Source organism: Equus asinus, chromosome 18 (genome assembly GCF_041296235.1).
Source record: "Equus asinus isolate D_3611 breed Donkey chromosome 18, EquAss-T2T_v2, whole genome shotgun sequence".
Taxonomy (NCBI): Eukaryota; Metazoa; Chordata; class Mammalia; order Perissodactyla; family Equidae; genus Equus; species Equus asinus.
Window position 1 is genome coordinate 29,058,874 of NC_091807.1, and position 19,333 is coordinate 29,078,206.

The 19,333-nt window shown below is 42.6% G+C and overlaps 2 protein-coding genes across 5 annotated transcripts in view; one reads left to right on the forward strand and one right to left on the reverse strand.

The window, feature by feature from the left end:
* Window positions 1-19: 19 nt before the first annotated feature.
* SOD1 (superoxide dismutase 1) lies at window positions 20-7,324 on the forward strand. Its single transcript, XM_014866534.3, has 5 exons — window positions 20-298; window positions 3,545-3,638; window positions 5,033-5,102; window positions 5,945-6,062; window positions 7,112-7,324. The coding sequence occupies exons 1-5, from the start codon at window positions 224-226 to the stop codon at window positions 7,217-7,219; spliced, it is 465 nt and encodes a 154-aa protein (XP_014722020.1). The 5' UTR covers window positions 20-223; the 3' UTR covers window positions 7,220-7,324.
* A 1,907-nt stretch (window positions 7,325-9,231) lies between these two features.
* SCAF4 (SR-related CTD associated factor 4) overlaps window positions 9,232-19,333 on the reverse strand; it is a 57,985-nt gene continuing 47,883 nt past the window's right edge. For 2 of the 4 annotated variants that reach the window (XM_044750641.2, XM_044750645.2), the window contains exon 20: window positions 9,232-11,064. In XM_044750641.2, coding sequence (XP_044606576.1) covers window positions 10,121-11,064 — 944 coding nt within the window. In that variant the 3' untranslated portion in view covers window positions 9,232-10,120. The remainder of the gene's footprint in view (window positions 11,065-19,333) is intronic. The other 2 variants (XM_070488756.1, XM_044750642.2) reach the window with 1 other exon arrangement.

The window sequence follows — 19,333 nt, forward strand, 5'->3', positions numbered from 1 at the left end:
GCGGGCGGCGATTGGTTCCAGACCAGGGTGGGCGGGGCGCGGAAGCCGCTGGGGGGGAGGGGACTAAGTGCGCGGGCGGTGATTGGTTCCAGGCCAGGGTGGGCGGGGCGCGGGGACTCGGCTGATAAAAAGTGAGTGGCGCGCCCGCTGCGCCTTGCGTCGGCGTCTTCTGCTGCGTCTGTGGTCCCTTCGGATCTCGGAGCAGAGCGCGACCCCGCGAGTCATGGCGCTGAAGGCCGTGTGCGTGCTGAAGGGCGACGGCCCGGTGCACGGCGTCATCCACTTCGAGCAGCAGCAGGCAAGGGCTGGGCCGCGCCCGCGCACCTGTCCTCCTGAGGCCCGGCCAGGCCCCGGGCCGCCCTCGCCACGCCCCCGCCGCGCCGGGCCGGCGGGTCCGAGCCACCCAGGGCCTGTGGCCCGGAGGCTATGCGGCGCCCCCGCGCGCGGCCGCGGGTGCTGAGTCACCAGGCGGGCCCGGCGGCCGCGTGCGTGGCGAGGCCTGGGCGGGGTGCGGGCAGGAAAGGCCTGGGCGGGGGTGTGGGAGGAAACACCCAGCGGGTCCCGTGGGTGCCAAGAGCCGCGGCCGGGGAGGGAGGAGAGAGCGCGCACGAGGAGAGCTGCTGGCGTCAGGGCCTCCTCGCCCGCCGCCTCGGCGTCTGCAGGCCAAGGCGGAGACCCTTCCTTGCAGGGTCATTTTCTGGGTCTCGAGGATCCTGTGCGCTCCGAGTTGCGCAGTCCGAGGCCCGGCCCGGCCAGGAGATCCTGGAGTGGCGGGGCGGGGTGGGGGAGGGGCCGGGACTCCGGGACGCCGGGAGGTCGTCGCATCCGTTATCCTTTTGGGGTTTGCTTTCCGACTTGGGCTCCCTAGGTTAGGGATCTGCAAACTCCGGCCCGCGGGCCTGTGCCTTCCCAGGGCTGATGTTTGTGCAGCCCTCGAGCTAAGAGTGGTTTTTATCTATTTGTGTTTAAAGGGTCGTGAAAAACAGGAATATGCGACAGAGACCGTATGTGGCCCTTTACAGAAAGGTTTGCTGACCTCTGCTCTGGGTCATGTTCAGGCTGTAAGGGCAAAGAAGATGACCCTGGGCAAAGCTCCTTTTCCTCCTCCAGCGCTCCAAAAGTCAGATCTAAGCAACTCCCTTGCTGGAGGTTTTCCAGAGCATTGACTTTTAACTCTGGGTGTCCAGTAGACTCATATGGGGAGCTTTAAAAAAATGCAGATACCGGGGCCCAACTCGAGATCAGTTATATAAAAATCTGTCAGGGTGCAGCCTGAGCATTGCTATTTTTTAAGTTTCCAAGGTGGTTCCAGTGTGCACCGTGGGTTGAGAATTTCTGTAGATAGTGGGTGTGGTTTGGGAGATGGAAGTAAGGACACCTGGACCGTTGTTTACATTGCATGGAATTGTCACTTAACTGTTCTTGGAGTCGTTTGACCCAATTCTCTGTGAAGCGACTTTGAAATTGCTCTCCAATAGGCCCGTTACTGATGTCGTCAAAGACAAACTTCTGAACAAATCTCGTAAGATAAAATATGCAGAAATACTCATTATTGATAATATTGCAAGACACAGGTGTGTAAGGAAGGTGGTTGTGATAAGAGTGTTCCCCAAATCTTAGTGAGGTTACCACCCGGTGGGAGATGATGTTGTACTTGGCTTCTTAATCGTGACAATATTTAATACATGAATGAGATGTAGGCTTTGAAGAGGTTTACAGAAATGCGAGAGGACAGGAGAAATAATCTAGGGAAGTGTCCATCTATGAAATTTATGTGAAGGAGAACTTAAACTCTAGCTTAATTTTTTCTTTATGAGGTTTCCACATTTTCTGGAAAAGGCTTTTTGGCATTTGACTAAATTTTGCTGTTTTCCTTTGCCATACTTTCTTCTGTCCTCCTCTCTCCTCCCCACATAATTCCCGGATACTAGAGCCTCAGGGATCCCTTCCCTCTGGCCAGTGAGAAATGGCGCTGCATTCAGAAGCCAAGATGTGAGGCCATTCGTGACCCAGGTTCCCTTAGCTTTTCCACCGTCCCTGAGCCACTTGTGTGGCTGGCGCCCTCTTAAGTTCCAAACTTCATTTTCATGCTGCTGTTTGTACGGAATGAAGACCCTTGAGAGTTAAGCATCACAGCTCCACAGATAGGCAGATATACTAAACTGGCAGTAAACTGTGTTTGTTTGGCCTATTGAGTGTTTAAAATTTTGAATTCGTTTCCAGTCCTCCACCCTCCTCCCCCAATTTTTAAAACTCAGAAATTTTTGCCAATAAGTCCAAAGTCTTAGCTTCTCTTGAAAAATTTGGAGATCTGTCCAGACTGAGCCTTCATTAGCCCAGGGCAACACGGGGCATGGGCCAGTTGACATTCCTTCTTGCGTCCCTGACCTGTTTGACTCATTTGAGGTAAGAGCCTGGCCCTGTAGGGTTGTACCCAGGTGGCTTCCTGCTGAAATACGTGTGCTCTGTGTGTCACCCGTTCACTGGCGGCTTAACACAACCTGTCCTCTTGGCCATTCTGGGCTTTGATGACACAGTGTGTTTTGGGGGGTAACATTCCACATTTGAGTTTTTCCAAAATTAAAAGTTGTCCTTAGAAGAATCGAAGTATATCTCTTCTCAAAAAGAAAAGCAAAAAAGGGCAGCAGTTGCCACATGACTTCCTTTGAGTGGTGGTATTTATCCAGTGGGAAGTCAGGTCTTCCAGGTTAGCACCTCTTGTAACTGTTGGCCCTGGCTGTTTAAAAGCAAACACACCATCCCGTGTGTTACTGTGTGGTGTTGATGCTGTGCATATTTTATTCTACTCCTAGGATCTCTGCCTGGCTGTCACAGTAGCTGCCTTGATTTCTGTGTGCAGCCACGCGGTACCGTTACCCGTCACCATTGCTTGAATGGCGGTACCTGTGTTTTTTCTTCTGCTCTGGTGTTTTTATTGTCCTTGCTTTTTGGTCTCAGTAGTTAGACTGGGAAGGTTATCTAGATTTCAGTGCCTAAAAACACTTGAGAAACAGTACCTCTGTTTAGACCAGAGCCAGTCCCGCAGGGGCGGTGGGATAGGATATTTTCTGGCTATGAAGCAAAAATATCTATGCCGGAAACTGGAGATCAGCCCTCTTTGTGGAGAATGCAGAGCAGGGATCCTCGGTAGCCAGTTGGACATTTCCGGGGGGGCCTTTTTCTTTCTTCTTTTTTAGGGCAAATGTGTATGTTTGCCTTATGGAAGAGTGCATGAAGAAAGCAAGATGCTAAAGTGGATGATGTGCTAACGTCTGGGTTAAAAAGTTTGCTGTGTACACGTAGACTCACCATGTCGAGTATAACCGACTCAGAGTATTTACAGGAAGAACCAGCGCGCGCTCAACTGCGTTTGAATGAGCGGTCAGCAGCTTGCGGGAGGGTCACTGCTGGGACGCTGCAGGCCCGGGGTGTGACTCAGCTCTTTTTTAACTCCCAAGGCCATGTTCTTTCCACTTTTCTGGGACTGGTGGAGATCATTCAGCACTTGCTCTCTCAAACTTGTTGCGCTTTTCTTTGAATAAAGGAAGGTGGGCCCGTCGTTCTGAAGGGATTCATTGAAGGATTAACCAAAGGCGATCACGGATTCCACGTCCACGAGTTTGGAGATAATACACAAGGTGGGTGCTGGGCTCCTCTAGTGGCCCACACGGTTTAACCTAGTAGATAAACGGGACCGAGTAGAATTACCCCTAGACATTTAAAAAGAAAGTCAAGTCAGTATGACTGCTAAGGTCAGCCTCAGGGAGATAGCCACAAAACTGGTTTTTGACTCTTGAGTGTGGAAAGGAGGGGGAAAGTGTTGATGTTTTTTTCATGATTATGGCTTGATTATATAAGTCTCAGGTGTTTTTCAAGAAAACAAAAAATTCCGCTCCTTTCGTATCCTCTGCAGGGATCTCAGTGTTGGTGAGCTGGGGTTGGGGTGGGTGCTTCACGCGCAAGGTGCGTTTATCTGCATCACCCTGTAAGAATAGCTCCAGGCCTCCGAACCAGAGCCTGAGGGTGACAGACGTAAGATACCAACCGAAGATGGAGTGTCAGCTGTTGATGCTTTGGACTGACTTTCATTTTCTCCGTGTGGCCAGTTAACAAAAGTTTAAGGATTAAATTGCACTTAGTGATCTTTTGCCACATTTGGGTTATCTGAACTTAATGTTTACACTTTTTATGATGAGAACTGAACTTGTTTTGCTGGCACTTTGTTTATTGTTCCATAATTTGGTTCCTGTAAATAGTGATCTCATGTCCAGATTTGATCCATTTCAGTAATTATGAAATTCTCAAGTTGCTTCTTGGTTTATTGCCTCTGCTTTGGGAGGCACTTGCCCTGTGGCTTTGAGACTCTGCTACTTCCTGGGTGGGGTGGACCTGGGGGCCGAGGGGATAGATGGCAGGTTCAAACAATGGGAACTTCCCGTCAGCCTCTGAGTGGAGAAAGCCATGTCATGAAAGAACCTCCTGCTCTTGGTGGCTGTGTTCTGTGTGAATGGCATTCCCTGGCACACAGGAGTGCCGTTTTTACAGAACACAGTCTGAACGCCGCCCCCTGGGGTTGTGTGAGGCCACAGCCCTTGGACATAAGGTGCATTCTATATTCTGCATGCACCAAGTAAAGGCCACGGACAGGAGAGCTGCTTGGGTGTAATGTATTGCTGGGGAGGTAAGTTTTTTATAGTTAAGGTATGGTACCTTTTAATGACCTAGGGTCATAATCATGGGATTTTAACAATAGAAGAACCATTGAAGATCAAGTCTCAGCCCTCTTATTGTACAGGGCAGTGAGGAAACCGAACCCATAGCAGGGTGTTAACTTTACCAGTGTCACGCAGGCATTAGAACTTGTGTCTCCCATCTGCCCGTTTTGTTGAAGGTGTTGCATCCTGTTTTTATTCGCCTAGAAGTCATGGTGTGGGTCAGTACTTTATCCATTTGAGGTTTTCTCAATGACCAGTTTCTTTTTAGAATTTTGGAATTTTGATCCATAATTTGGCTACTTTTTTTTGGTAAATAGGCTGTACCACTGCTGGTGCTCACTTTAATCCTCTGTCGAAAAAACACGGTGGACCAAAGGACGAAGAGAGGTGAGTGACAGAATGCTGAACTCGTATTGAAATAATGGTTGTGGCTTTTTGGGGTCGATATGTGTATACTCTTTGCAATTGCACGCTATGATAACTGAGTGGTTTCCCCCTCCTCTGCTCTTGCGTTTGTTGCCCCCCCATGTCAGCCCCTGGCCCCAAGTGCTAGAATGGCTTCCTCCCTGGGCTGAGGAATTGACAAATGGGGACACTTAAAACGATTTGGTTTTGTAGCATTTATTGAATATAGAACTAATACAGATGCCAAAGGGAACTAATACAGGAAGTGTCATGAATAACAGTACTGTCAACCACTAGCAAATCATTATGGTGAAACCTAGGAAGCTTTGTAGATAAAAATTTGATATTGAAAATTCAGTGAGACTCCATTTGTATGTGTTTATTTTCTGAGAGCCTTTCAGGAAGACAATAAATTTAATAAGCACAAGGATTAGTTTATGTTTATAACAGAGGCCTAGGGGCATAGCTTTCTTAGCCATGCCAGAGTTAACCGGCAGAACTCAGTAACTAAGAATTTTACCCTTTGGTACTTTACCTCTGAAATTGAGGTGCGCCCTCATCCCACACCTCTTCCCAGAGCATTAGTTTGTAGACTTGAAGCCTTGTTTGAAGAATGTCTAGTTGCTTGTTTTTAAATTTGTATGTTTCCAAAATTTCGGTAATCTGGAAAAGTGGGTCCTGTTTGCTATTTACCATATCCACCTCTTAGTCCACCCTCATGTATCTGTCTGACTCAGTCAGTTTTTAATACGGCTCCTGAACTATCCTGATGGTAGGTTAAATGGAAATCAGTCCTAATCTCTCTCATGCTTTGTCACTGTTAGGCATGTTGGAGACCTGGGCAATGTGACTGCTGATGAAAATGGTAAGGCTGATGTGGATATGAAAGATCCTGTGATCTCGCTCTCGGGAAAGCATTCCATCATTGGCCGCACAATGGTGGTAAGTTTTTTTATACCCAGGATATGCATAAAGCTCCTCCTAAGCCACAGTCATAGATCTTTTCATGATTATTAATCCTGGTTTGTAAGGATCCAGACAAATTGTACCTTTAGTTCAGATTAGGAAAGTTATTTTCTTGGATGATTACAGTGAAGATGTATTAATGATCTAGGTCAGTTAAGAACACCCTTCTGCTAAGATGCGGTCATAAAGTAGATCACATTTGATCATAGGAGATTTATATTACGGAAACAGTAGTCTGTAGTTTTAAAATGGCCAGATTTTCTTGCCACAGTTGGTTTTCCCCGTTGTAGTTAAACAGAACACTTTGTGGAGTCTAAAATCTGGGGCGGACCGCGACATTAATACTCCTTCACGTTGGCAGGTTATCATCACTTTTTAACACGTGGGAAGTGGTTGCTCCAAGTGACCCCTGGGAGCTGCGTCTGGTCCACGCAGAGCAGCACGTAGTGTAGGCTCTTGCCTACCCCAGAGGATAGTTAATGTTCACTAGCCTTTCAGTTGACCCTGTGTCCTTACAACTTTGTCAGTGCTTGATAAGCAAAATTTAAAATACTGTTGTTTAAATAGTTCAGTAGTTTTAGGATTTACCTCTTAGAGGCCTGTTGTTCATTAGGCACGATTTTGATGGATGTTTTTTGGTTCACCTTCCCTTTCCTTTTTTCCAAAGCAATTTGTACTGTGAAAGAATGCTGACTATAACTGAGGTTACTAAAATTTCTCACGGAGGATTAAGACCAGCATGTGGTGGCTGTGTGATGTTGTTTGGGTTTTTAGTATTTCATTTAGAGAAAGCAACACTTACCTAGTATGAAAAGGTAACTTATGTCTGCATCATCAAGAAAAAGCTTTAAGTAGTTTCTACTTTTTACTACTAGATTAAATATTAGTACATTTCCCTACAAGTAGGACTATTTTAACATGTTTTTTTAAAATATTAAATGGTTCTTAAGTCTTTTGGGTATTGTTGACAAGCGGTGGTAATTACTTAATAGCCCTAACTTCTATGTTTTTAAAATTTCTTAAAGGTCCACGAGAAACAAGATGACCTGGGCAAAGGTGGAAACGAAGAAAGTACAAAGACGGGGAACGCTGGCAGTCGTCTGGCTTGTGGTGTGATTGGGATCGCTCAGTAAACATTCCCCGTGTCATGGTCTGAGTCCTAGTAACTCATCTGTTATCTTGCTAGTTGTAGAAATTTAACTTGATAAACATTAAACGCTGTAACCTTAAAAGTGTAATTTGTGTGACTTTCTTTTAATTGCTTTAAGTACCTGTAATGACAACTGATTTATGATCAGTTGGATGATTTGTATAATTTTATAAAACTCATTCAATTAAAATGTCCGTTTCTATCTCTCTATTTTGCCAGACTTAATCATATATGAGTATTAAACTTAAGAGAATTTCTTCAGTTCTCGTTCAGGTCTACAATAAACAAGTAGCCTATATGGCACTGTATCTTGAACCTAGTGAAGTATCTAAATTGAAATTCCAAATTAGCTTGATCCCTCAGACACAGAGCTTAAACAGGTAGAGTAGCATGTTGACAGGTATTGACTATTTCATAGAGCTCTCTTGAAAATGTTTTAAATTTTAGCAGCTGGTCTTTGGCTAAAGCTAACCTGAAATTTAATCTTTGACAAATAGACTATCCTGTCACCTTTAGAGAAATGAAGGTAGTTTCCCTGCTTAACCAATACAGCATTTTGATTCAAAAGTATGTAAGTTTATTTTTAAAAGTAAATGTTATGGTCTAAGAGCCCTTTGATAACTTCTAGTGAAACTGAATGGCAAGTTACAGCCTCAGTTAGCTAAGAGTAAGATTAATTTACCTACCTGCCAAAATGGCACATTTCTGTAGACTTGTGAACATTTAGTTTATAATAAAAGTAGAGGTTGGCACAGCCTACTTTCAGATTAGCCATTTAAAGGAATAACATTGTAAGATGGAACCAAGGAATGTTTGATTGTGGGTTCTGGAGGTTTAAAGAGAAGAATTTACACACCCAATTCGTGAATTCAGGTCTTTCTCTTAATGTAAATACTTGTGTGCTCCTGTAAGAGAATGCTTTAAATGAAACGTTAACCTAACTCAGGTTTGACTATGTGCATTACGGTTGTTTATTAATTGAAAGTTGTAGAATATTTTTGATAAGCCAGAAATAAGCTACAGTTCTGATTGATCATAAATATATGATGTACTTTATCAAATGTAGATTACTTAGGAGAGGAAAAGCTAATTCGGAAACAGACAATTTGTAGTGCCTTCAGAGTTTTAAAATTGGTAGTAAAGAACCGTGTGCTCACAACAGGTGGTTAAAACTGCTGTCAGCTGGGTAGAGAATCTAAAAACAGTATTTAACAGATTTCTCTAATGTACAGTTTGGTATGTATGCAGGATAGGACTGAAATACAGGGACTGGCTTGTGACCTTTAAAGCTTCACGTGTAATCGCTACCACTTAGTGTTTTTGGGGTTTTGTCACGTGCAAACACGGTGTTCTCACTACTTTCACTTGGAAGTACAGGGCTGCAAGTCCTTGGAATCTGAACACTAAATAACCAGATGTGTCTTTCTTCCCAGAAGCAGTTTCAGCTACGACTTGAAACTTCTCAGTGGTCCTACAGAAAACTAAGGAAAAGTTTTGTAATTCGAGTCTGCCGATACGAAGCAGGTTTTTCTTATTTCTAAAGATAGATAGAAACACAAGAAAACTGCCCTAGAGAAATTCTGTCCGTCAGATCTTGCTGCAGAGTATACTATTTAAAAACCAAAGTAATACAGCAGCTTCGCCTGGGGATGAGGACACAGAAAAGTTAACTGCTAGAACACTGAAACTTTAAAAATGAAGTGGAGGAAGAAAAAAGCTTCCCCGAGCCTAACTCCTTGGGCTGGGTCCCGGCAGGTCTTTTCCTTGGCACTGGGTAGGCAGCGGGACGAACTGCTTTTCTGTACTAGTTAGGTACAGGTTTGGCTTGGCCTTGGATGTCTTCATGTAGTAGTTCTTGGATAAGCTACAACTATTTTTCCTAGTTAGCCCAACAATTTTAGGCAAAAGAGATAAAGTACTCTGGCAAAACGTTAGTCTACCTCTGCCCAGCAGGGGAGATTAGACATTGGTAAAGAAAGGCAACAGGCAAGGCTTATAGGAAACAACAGGTTGCATTTAAGTCCTTAAACATATAAAATAAGACAAAAAGCTTTCAGGTTGCAAATGTTAACCTTGATTTCTTTCACCCTTTTGAAAAACTTAATGGGATGGTAAGAAAAACACCCAACCTTCTAAGTAAGTAATACCCAGGCAATCAGATAATTTATAGTACAAAGTACTGGTAAGATGGGATCCAATTTTCCCTCCAGCAAAATTTCTCTTTACAAATTAATTAGGGCACCATTTACCACAAAGCCAATGGTAAAAAAGAAAACCTTGATTGAACTGCAAAACTAACAAGCTTTTCAATTAACATTAAAACCTTTACCTTATGATTGAAATGCTAAAAATCAAAAGTATTACAGATGAAAGTGTTTGAGAATGACTACATAAAGATGTCTATTTCCATCAGAATAAGTCTAATTTAGACTCCAATACAGTATTAACAGCTCAAACTTTGACGGTGAACAATCCTTTTCCACCTTAATGCAGTGTAGGAAGAATAGCACACATTAAAGTTTGTTACGAAAATAGAGTTTATTAAAAACATCCCTATTGTTTTTGAGGAGCTTTCACCGTTACCTTGTCTTAAATTAAAAAAAAAAAAAAATAGAGAGCACTTCTAATTACGATTTGTAAACTTTTTAAAGTCAAAACTTTTAAAAAGTTACAGCAAAAAGGGTAATATTTATTCATATTTTCAGTATTTTTTGTTATTTTGTGGCTATTTTTAAATAGAAGGGAAGCAATCAAATTGCTTACAATTCCCCACCAACTACTGTGGGGCTGTGATATAGCAGGAGCAAATATAATACAGCATCTGTACACCTCAAGCTCTACACTCCAGGAAGTGTCACTGTCACATTTTGACAAATTCCAGTCTCTAACGAGGAGCCTCTGCTGCTGAGCCAGAATCCTTCTCGGGTTCAACGGATGAGGTAGCCTCAGCAGGTAACTCTTCAGAAGGTTTTACAACTGCAGACTCAGACTCCCCCTTATCAAGTTCTGAAACAGTGTCTACGTTTCCCACTTGGCTAACGGGAGGTTCAGCGGTTTTGTTACCACCTGCCCTGTCTGTCACCTCAGGCTTTTCCTTTCCTCGGTTTTCTTCCTTCTCTCTACGAGACTCTCTATCTCTAGAATCTCTCTCTCTGTCTCGATGCCCACTAGAGCGTCTATTTCTCTCTTCCAAGTCTCTGTGCCTGTCCCGGTCAGGGCTCCTTCTTCCCCACTCTCTCCTTTCACGATTACTATTATCTCTATCCTCATTACGGTTCCCATACCGTTCCCGGTCATTTTCCACCCTATTTCCGAAAGATCTTCTTCCAAACCTTTCTTGGTCTCTACCTGAATTGAACTGCTGCCTGTTATCATTTCTAAATGGTTGTGGTTGCTGTTGAGTTGGTGGTGGTTGCTGAGCTGGTGGCGGCTGCTGCGGTTGTGGCTGTGGTGGTGGCTGCTGCTGCGGCTGCTGCTGCTGCTGTGGCTGCTGCTGCCTTCCATCTCTGTCTTCAGGACCCCCTGGGCCTGGCCCTGGGCCCCCAAGCCCTGGCATTCCACCAGGCCTAACAAAGGGGCCATGTGGTGGAAAGGGACCTTTCATTCCATGAGGTGGAGGCATTCCAAAGCCCCCTGGTCCTGGTGGTGGACCTCTATGCATCATATGTGGTGGCATGGGACGAGGTGGCATCAAAGGAAATCTCTGTAAATGAGGCGGAGGCATTCCTGGTGGGCGCTGGAGTGGGATCAGGCCAGGGCGGGCACCAAGAAGACCAGTGGATGGTGCCTGGAGCCCAATTACAGGACCAGGTGCAACTCCTTGAGTACCTAAAAGGCAATAAAAATAAAAATGTAATAAATAAAATAACATAGAAGATGGCATTCTATTTTCAACTACTTCCTGTGAAGCTTGAAGCAAAATGCAATTAAATCCAGAATCTTCAAATTTCATCTTGTTTGCCAGTCTACCTGTCAGAAACTCAATGTGAGGGCCCAGTAACAACCCAGGGCAAGCAGTCTTAAAGATATATATATAAAGATATGTATTACTAGTACATGTATATTAGTATCTAATATAGGTGGAGGTTGAGATAAGCTGGCAAAAGAAATTGTAACATACCAACTTTTAGAAAGAGTATGTCAAAATCTCCTTATACAGCTTTCATTAGTAGCAGTTTTACCACTCAGAAAACTTAGAAACACACTGAGAAACAACTTGCTAAAGTCCTAATGAGATAAAGGACTGAACTATTCCAGCCAACTGAAGGTTATTTCAGGTGTACTCCAGGAAAGACTGACACTCTAAGTCTTGGTTCAACTTATTACTAGGAGAAAATGGGGTCACTGACCCAGAAAATGCAGTAAAGGAGGTCTCTTTGATTCAATGTCATTAAAATACCTCATGTAGTTATTATGCAGTAAACATTACTTAAACACTAATGCTTATAAAATAAAGATCCATATACAAAAGTAGAATTTATTTTCACAAGTCCCTTTCCAAAGCACAGCATAATGTGTAAACTGCTAGGCTGAAATGACCAAACAATGTGGAAGGTTCAGCCATTCACCTTCTATTCATTCTCCCAAAGGTGGCAAGTGCTGCTGAAAGAAACAATGACTTACTGGTTTTATTTCCCATTTACAGGAGGGTTTACTCATGTTTTGGTGTAAGAGTCATACAAATTCAACAACGCGTCGTTTACAATGATACGAGAAAGAAGGATTTCTGTTTTGGTTCACCACTTGAGTAACGGAAAGGTATCGTCGTATCTCTCATTTTATTTCTCTGTAAATACAAGCATCACAAGGCAGATACTATAACCAATAGGAGTTACTCTGATGGAAAATGTTCCAGGTTTTGTCAGAATATGCTATTTATGCATGTACTGCCGAAACGTCTTTGAGCAAGTGGGGTCATGACTATCAACTGGAAATGGTAAGAAAAAGGCTTGTGTGACACTCAGAAAAACAATCCCAGAGCAAACCCAGTACTTCAATACTAACTAATTTCATCCCCCACCCCCAACGTTCTGTTTATAGCTTGAATCACTTCCTCCCACTTGCTTTAGCAAACATTTAACAAGTCCTGTTTGCTCCCAGAGTTTCTGTACAAATACTAATAAGATAAATAAGAATTTCTACTTCAGTTTTTGCTCCTTACAACATGTGGTTGAATACTATTCTGTCAGATTTAAGCAATACATAGAGTGAACCTGAAAATGTATATATACCAGTTTATAACTCTTAACATGAAGACTCATCAGCTTTAGTATTTAAACAAAATACCTTCTTTATTTTTTAATTTAATTTTATTTTTTGAGGAAGACTGGCCCTGAGCTAATATCCATACCCATCTTCCTCTACTTTATATGTGGGACGCCTACCACAGCATGGCTTGCCAAGCAGTGCCATGTCTGCACCTGGGATCCGAACCGGTGAACCCCGGGCCGCCAAAGTGGAATGTGCACACTCAACCGCTGCACTACCGGGCTGGCCCCAAAATACCTTCTTTTAAATGCTTAAAGAGACATATTATGTTTGGTGAAATAGCATCTTACATAGGAATGACCCTGGACATGTGCTTCAGAAATGGGGATGATAATATCTGCCTCTGTTGAGATTAAATGGGATAAAATGAACAAGAGCTCAGAGTCTGGCACACAGTTAAGGGCTGACACCATTACGCCACACACCTATTTTGTCACGTGCTAAATATCCTAACACTAAATATTTGACTTGGCAAAAACACACACAACTCTCTGTCATTTCTCATCATGAAGACTGTATGAAGCCCTCTGCTGCCCGGATACCTACCACAGTTTAAGGTCCAGCACTTCGAGGGTTGGGAAAAACGCCAATACACTGAGCTTCCTGTCAGGTCTGAAGCTGAGAAATGCTAATTCCCACAGGGAAAAGCCAGAAATTATGACATGAACGAATGAGGCCAAGACCTCATCCCTTCAAAGACTCTTCAGTGTCCTCAGGACAATCTCAGACAATGAACATACACAGAACCACCACCTATTAGACCATCTCCCAGACTGAAATAACATTCAGTGGCAAACTGGAACATTCTTCCTATCATTTTGTGAGCATTTATTGAATATATACCATACAGTGGGACAACAAAAGCACCTAAGATATCTTTTCTCACTTTTTAAAGGAATAGCACAGTCCCAACATCTGTGGACTTTAACTTAAAGCACACATCATAAACTCTATGTGTACAGCCTCTTTTAATAGAGGTATCATATGTGGAAGCACTTAAACAAATCCAACTTTACTTTCCCACCGGCTTTTACTGAAGGACGAAAACGACCCATGTTTACTGTTACAGGGGTCAGTGTAGCACACTCGAGCATTCAAGTACCTATCTATAATCTATAGGCTCAAGAGGCCATTGGCAAATTCTTAAATAACACTAGAAAAATGGGGAAGGGGTCTAAAGCGTCTTAATATAACAAGAAAATTAAGTTCAGATGAGCCTTTAGGAGGACATGGTGATTCTTGCAGGGCAATGGGAAAGTCCTATTCCTGATTTCCCCACGATGACTGGCTTCCTCAACTACCGATCTGACAGTGGCCAAAGGATGCAAGGCCACCTCCACCTTGTACACAGAGGATAAAATGGGCAATGATTCTTTATAAAATATAAACCGGTCGCCTCTAGGAACACATCACTAAGCCCTTTATTGCATGCGTTTGAGGATGTATGCAGATTGATGTGGCAGGGTTAACATTTACAGCCATTTACACCTTCTATAAAGCACAATATTTCTTATTAAAAAACTGCCTAATCCATCTATTCCACATATGTGGATATTTGTATTTGGGATTTGCTTAAGATATTATATACTCAAACCCCTTTCCTCATCTGTAAATAAGTAGACCTCCTATCAATTCTTTACAGACCAAAATGTTTTAGAGATTCCTGATAGAATATTCCCATAGTCCCAAATGTTGGCCTTCAGACCACAGAAGTGGTGAAATTATGATTTTTTTTGTGCTTTGTAAAAGTTATTTTTTTTTGCAGTGAACATGTACTGCTTTTATAGGAAGTTATATTTAATTAAAAATTTATCAAATGGCACAAGCCCTTGATAGGCATGATAGCTGAATTTCATTTCTATTTTTATTAGGAAAGCTGAGATTATGCATATACCAACAGGATATATAGTGAGTTACCAAGGTCTAAAGGGCATTCAAAGCAATTATTTACTTTATCTGGAAGTATGATGTACAATACCACTGACAGGTTTTCTAGAGTTATAATCTTAAAAGAAAATTCATTCACACATGTATCGAACATGTAAGCTTTACATTATTAACTCAATGTGCTGGGGATATAAAGATAAATAAAACATAGCCATTTCCTTCAAATAGGACATAGCCTAGTAGAAACAGACAAGTGTCAACTGCTGTAGGAGACAGCACAAGCTAGTATGGTGACAAAGGTGGGACTGATAAAGTTGGTGTGTGTGAATCTGAATGCGAGTCTCAGGGAATGTTGGAATTGGGTCTCAAAGGAAAGGAAGAACAATCAAGGGAACTAGGAAGAAGGAAGAACAATACTGTTTGAGAGCAGCAGCTTTTGAAAAGGCTTATTGACAAGGTGAAGAAGCAAAGCGTGTTGTTCTCAGAACTGCGATAGAGTATCTTTTGATGAAACTAAGGAGAGAGAAGATGAGGTTTATTATTAAAGCAGCAAGAAAGAATTTCTGTAAATACAAATTATTATTAAAAAAAAAAAAGATGAGGTGTATGAGACTGAGCAGATGGGGCAATTCAGAGGTCTGGGGTGCCGTGAGAAGGAACCTTGACTTAGACCTAGAGTGACGGGGAAACTACCGAGGAATGTTTAGCAAAGATGACCCTATATTCATTTTTGAAAGATCCTTCTAGCAAATAGTGTACAGGAAAGCAAGGAAGGGGAGGACACCAGAGAGTAGTTAGGCTCTTATTCCAAGAATATAGGGGACAGAGGTGAGAGACTGACCCGAGACAGAGGTGCTAGAGATGAGAACCAGACTGAAGACATTTAGTGGGCAGGACTGACAGATTTAAGAGATGGAGGAACATAGCTCTTTGCTTTGGATGCCTGCGTGGATGGAGGCATTAAAGCAATGCAGGAATTTTGGAAGAAAAGCAATTTTTGGAGACAGATAAATTGCACATGGTAATACCGAGAATTGGAGGGGACTGGGCTACATCTGGTAGAAATGTGAAGAAATTGATTATATGTATACCGAGAGCTCATAAGAGAAGAGTCACGATGTTAACCCACCCAGAACATCGGTGAAACAAAAAAGGGAAGCGTTCAGACCCAGGGAACCATCATATTAGATAGAAAACTCCAAATTTTCTAATATAACAAGATTTTAAGGCAGACCAAAAAAGTAACACCCCCAAATGTCTCTGTTCAAATTCGAGAAGTATAAGAAATACAGTGGAGTTTAATTCAAAATAACAAGACTTAACTGTGGATATTTCCTATGAGGTGGCAAAAAATGGCTTGTTTCACAATAAAAACAAATAAAAGTCAAGATTAAAGGGGAGGAACCATTGCCATTTATAGCAAAGCTGTTTGCGATTATGTGAAATAAAGAACAGATATGTTTAAGGGTTAAAGGGGTGGTGAGGGGGAAGAAGGTTGGACCGTGAAATCTCAGAAGGTAAATAAGGGACAGGGAAGGTACATAAATGAGTAGGGTGGCTTTCTGCCATGGACTACAGTGTGTACAGCCAGTGAGACAGACAGAAAGTTACTAAGGGTTTGAATTTAAATACTTTGGGAGTGATCAACTGCATCAAGTTAGTTGGACACTTTCACAGGAAATGTAAATCTAAGTGAATCTTTCAAGAAAAGCAAGGAGTTGCTATGTGAAAAAGGGGAGGGGTAGTAGGAAGGAGGGCAGAGGAACATCTGAAAAGGCAAGTTAGTAGAAAGACAACTCCACGTCGTTGTCAATAATTGTCTTCATTCTACCACAGCCACTGCCTCTAGGAAGCCCTGGACCTTTCATTACAAATAACTTTCACTTCTGAATCCTCATCTTCAAGTACCCCACTCTCTGACCCCCTCCCTGGAGCAATCTTCGATCCCACTAGGGGCATGTCCCCAGTGTCCTTCATGGCTACTTTCCTCCTTACCTGCCTTGGAGTCCGTGGTTCTCCCCTCACCACAGTTGGCTGGAAAACCCTCAATGCTGGTTTCAAGTACAACTCTTCTACTGAATCTGCACCTGAACAGACCACCGGCTGTCCCATCTGCAGCATGCCGACTGGTCTCATTTTAAAGTTTTAACTACAACCACAAGTGCTCCCTTTAATTCTGGCCAGCAATTCTAATTTTCCTAGTCAATTCACATTCTCATGTTCCTACGATCTATTTCACATGTGCAGTTTCTCCTCGATCCTGTCTACTCTCGGTTTGTTTTATGACAACTTCAGTGAGATCAAATTCTCATAGTCTATAATTCACCCGCATAGTGTACACTTCAATGGTTTTAGTATATTCGGAGTTGGGCAACCATCACAATCAACTTTAGAACATTTTCATCACCTCAAAAAGAAACCTCATATCCATTAATCATCACTACCCTTTCCCCCCCAAATCCCCCCAACCCCCAGGTAACCATATATTCTGTTTTTGGTCTCTATTGCCTATTCTGGACATTTCATATAAAAGGAATCAGACAATATGTGATCCTTTGTCACTGGCTTCTTTCACTTAGCATCTTCTCAAGGTCCATGTATAGTGCTTCATTTCTATTACCAAGTAATATTCCACTATATGAATATACCACATTTTATTTATCCTGATTGGTTAACCATTAAAAAGAATAGACCTTTAGACAAAGAAAGGTCCACCTTTGTTACCACCTACCTATTGCCAAATCTACCAATTTACTTGCACCTCTATGCATTTTGCTCCTTTTATCTGTGAATGTCTGTGTTCCAAAGGCTAAGAAGCCCTTTAATTCGAGCCCTGAATCCACGCCCTCTCACCTACATAACAATCTAGCAAGTATCTCTTCTTTCTGGCACCAACATTTTCCCATCTACTGGGTTTTCCAATAATCAAGATCCTGTAGTTTCACTCACCTTTTAGAAATAAAAAACTCCCTCACCTGGCATCTCCCTTCAGCTATCACATTTTACTATTCCCCTAGACAGCAAATCTCCTCAGAGATGTCCCAAATCATGGTATCCATTTCTTCATCTCCCAATCGCTCCTGACCCCATAATTAGGCTTTTGGACCCATTATTCTGATGCAACCATATTTCTCAAGGTCACCCAGGAGCTTTCATTTTGCTAAATCCAGGTGGCAAGTCTCAGCACTTTTCCTTGACCCATCAGTGGCATCTGATTTCTCTCTCCCTCCTTCCTAGGAACTCTCCTTAGTTGGCTTTCAAAATACCTCCCTCTACTTTTGCCTGCTAGCCCACTGGCTGCATCTTTTTAGTATCCTTTCCTGGAGAGAACAGTATAGAACATCGGTTAAAAGCGCACATGTAGGAGTAAAGCTACCTTGAATTTTAGCTCTGCCACTTGTAGCTGTGACCTTGGGCAGGTTATTTCTTCTCTTTATTCTTTGGTTTCCCCATGTATAAAACAGGGTAACTGTATCTACCTCATAGGGCTGTAACTCCTCAGAAGAGTTCCCCACACATGGAACTATGTATGTCTTAGTTCTCAGTATCATATTCTCAACTGCTAACTGCTAAAATATTTCTGGCCTCATCCATTTCACTACTTCTCTACTTACATGCCCTCTTCAGGTAATCTCAAAGGTGCCAGTGGCTGTAAATATTACCTGCTGATGACACCAGAATTTACTTCTCTAGATTTTATTTACCAGTTGTCTACCTGACATCTGCACCCGAATATCAGTCAAAATACCCAATGTTTTAACTTGCTATCTGCCCACTAAACCCACTCCTCCTCGAGACCGGCCCATCTCAGGAAAGGCAATTACACTCTAACAATTGCTCTTTCTCGAACGTATTTAATTAATAAATGCATTCTGAAGACTCTATCTTCAAAGTAAATTCAGAATCCAACTACTTATCACCTCTACCGTACCACACCAACACAACCTCTTACCGCTCATCTACTCCAGTGGCATCCAATCTGGTCTCTTCATTCTCACCAACTCCCACAGTCTGTTTTCTATGTAATAGCCATAGCAATCCTTTAAAAACTGTAAATTGGATTGTAACACTGTTCAAAACCCTACAACACTTCCCACTGCACTCATAACCTGGCCCTTGACAACCTTCTCTAAACTCATCACCTGCCCCTTTTCCCTTTGTTCATTCTCTTTGTTCCAGCCATACCAGCCCCGCCACAGTCCCTAAACAAGCAACTACGTTCTGAGTCCAGGACCCCTATTGTTCTTTCCTTTACCTGAAATGGCTTTCCTCTGTATTTATACACAGCTCTTTCCTCTGTCATTTCTCTCCATTACCTCCTTAGTTTCCCTTCCTGGCCATTCTATTTAGAATATCACATCTCATGTGACACTCCTCCAGTCCTGTTCTCTGCTTTACTTTCATAGGTCTCTTCATCGGACTATCTCCATGTGAAATTATTAGTTTATTATCTAAGGCCCTAATGGAATATAAGCTCAAGGAAGACAGGCCTTGTCTTGTTCATTCAGGTGTCTCTAGTATCCAGAAGGGTGCCTGGCACACAGTAGGTACTGAATAAATACATGTTGAACGGCTGAATGAATGGTGGTGGCAGAGGTGATGAGCAAACTCATCAAGGAGAAGATACTTCTCAGGGGGCAAGAGCAGTGTCTACAAGGTCCAGGTCTCTTGCCAAGGGCGGTGAGTCTCTTTCCACTGCAAACCTATGAAGACCTGAAATTTGTTTTGAGAAAGGCTGCAATGTTCTCTCTGGTCGTAGTTCCACCTTTTTTGATTTGATCCCAATAGAATGAATGTCAATGTGGCATTTTGCAGGAACCTAAAATTTTTTCACATGAAGGAAAAGATATATCGACCACTCTTATCTCTTCCACCAAATGCCCTGAGATCCCCAGGCATGTACATATATATTTTTAATCATAAAAAATGCTATTTTTCTTAA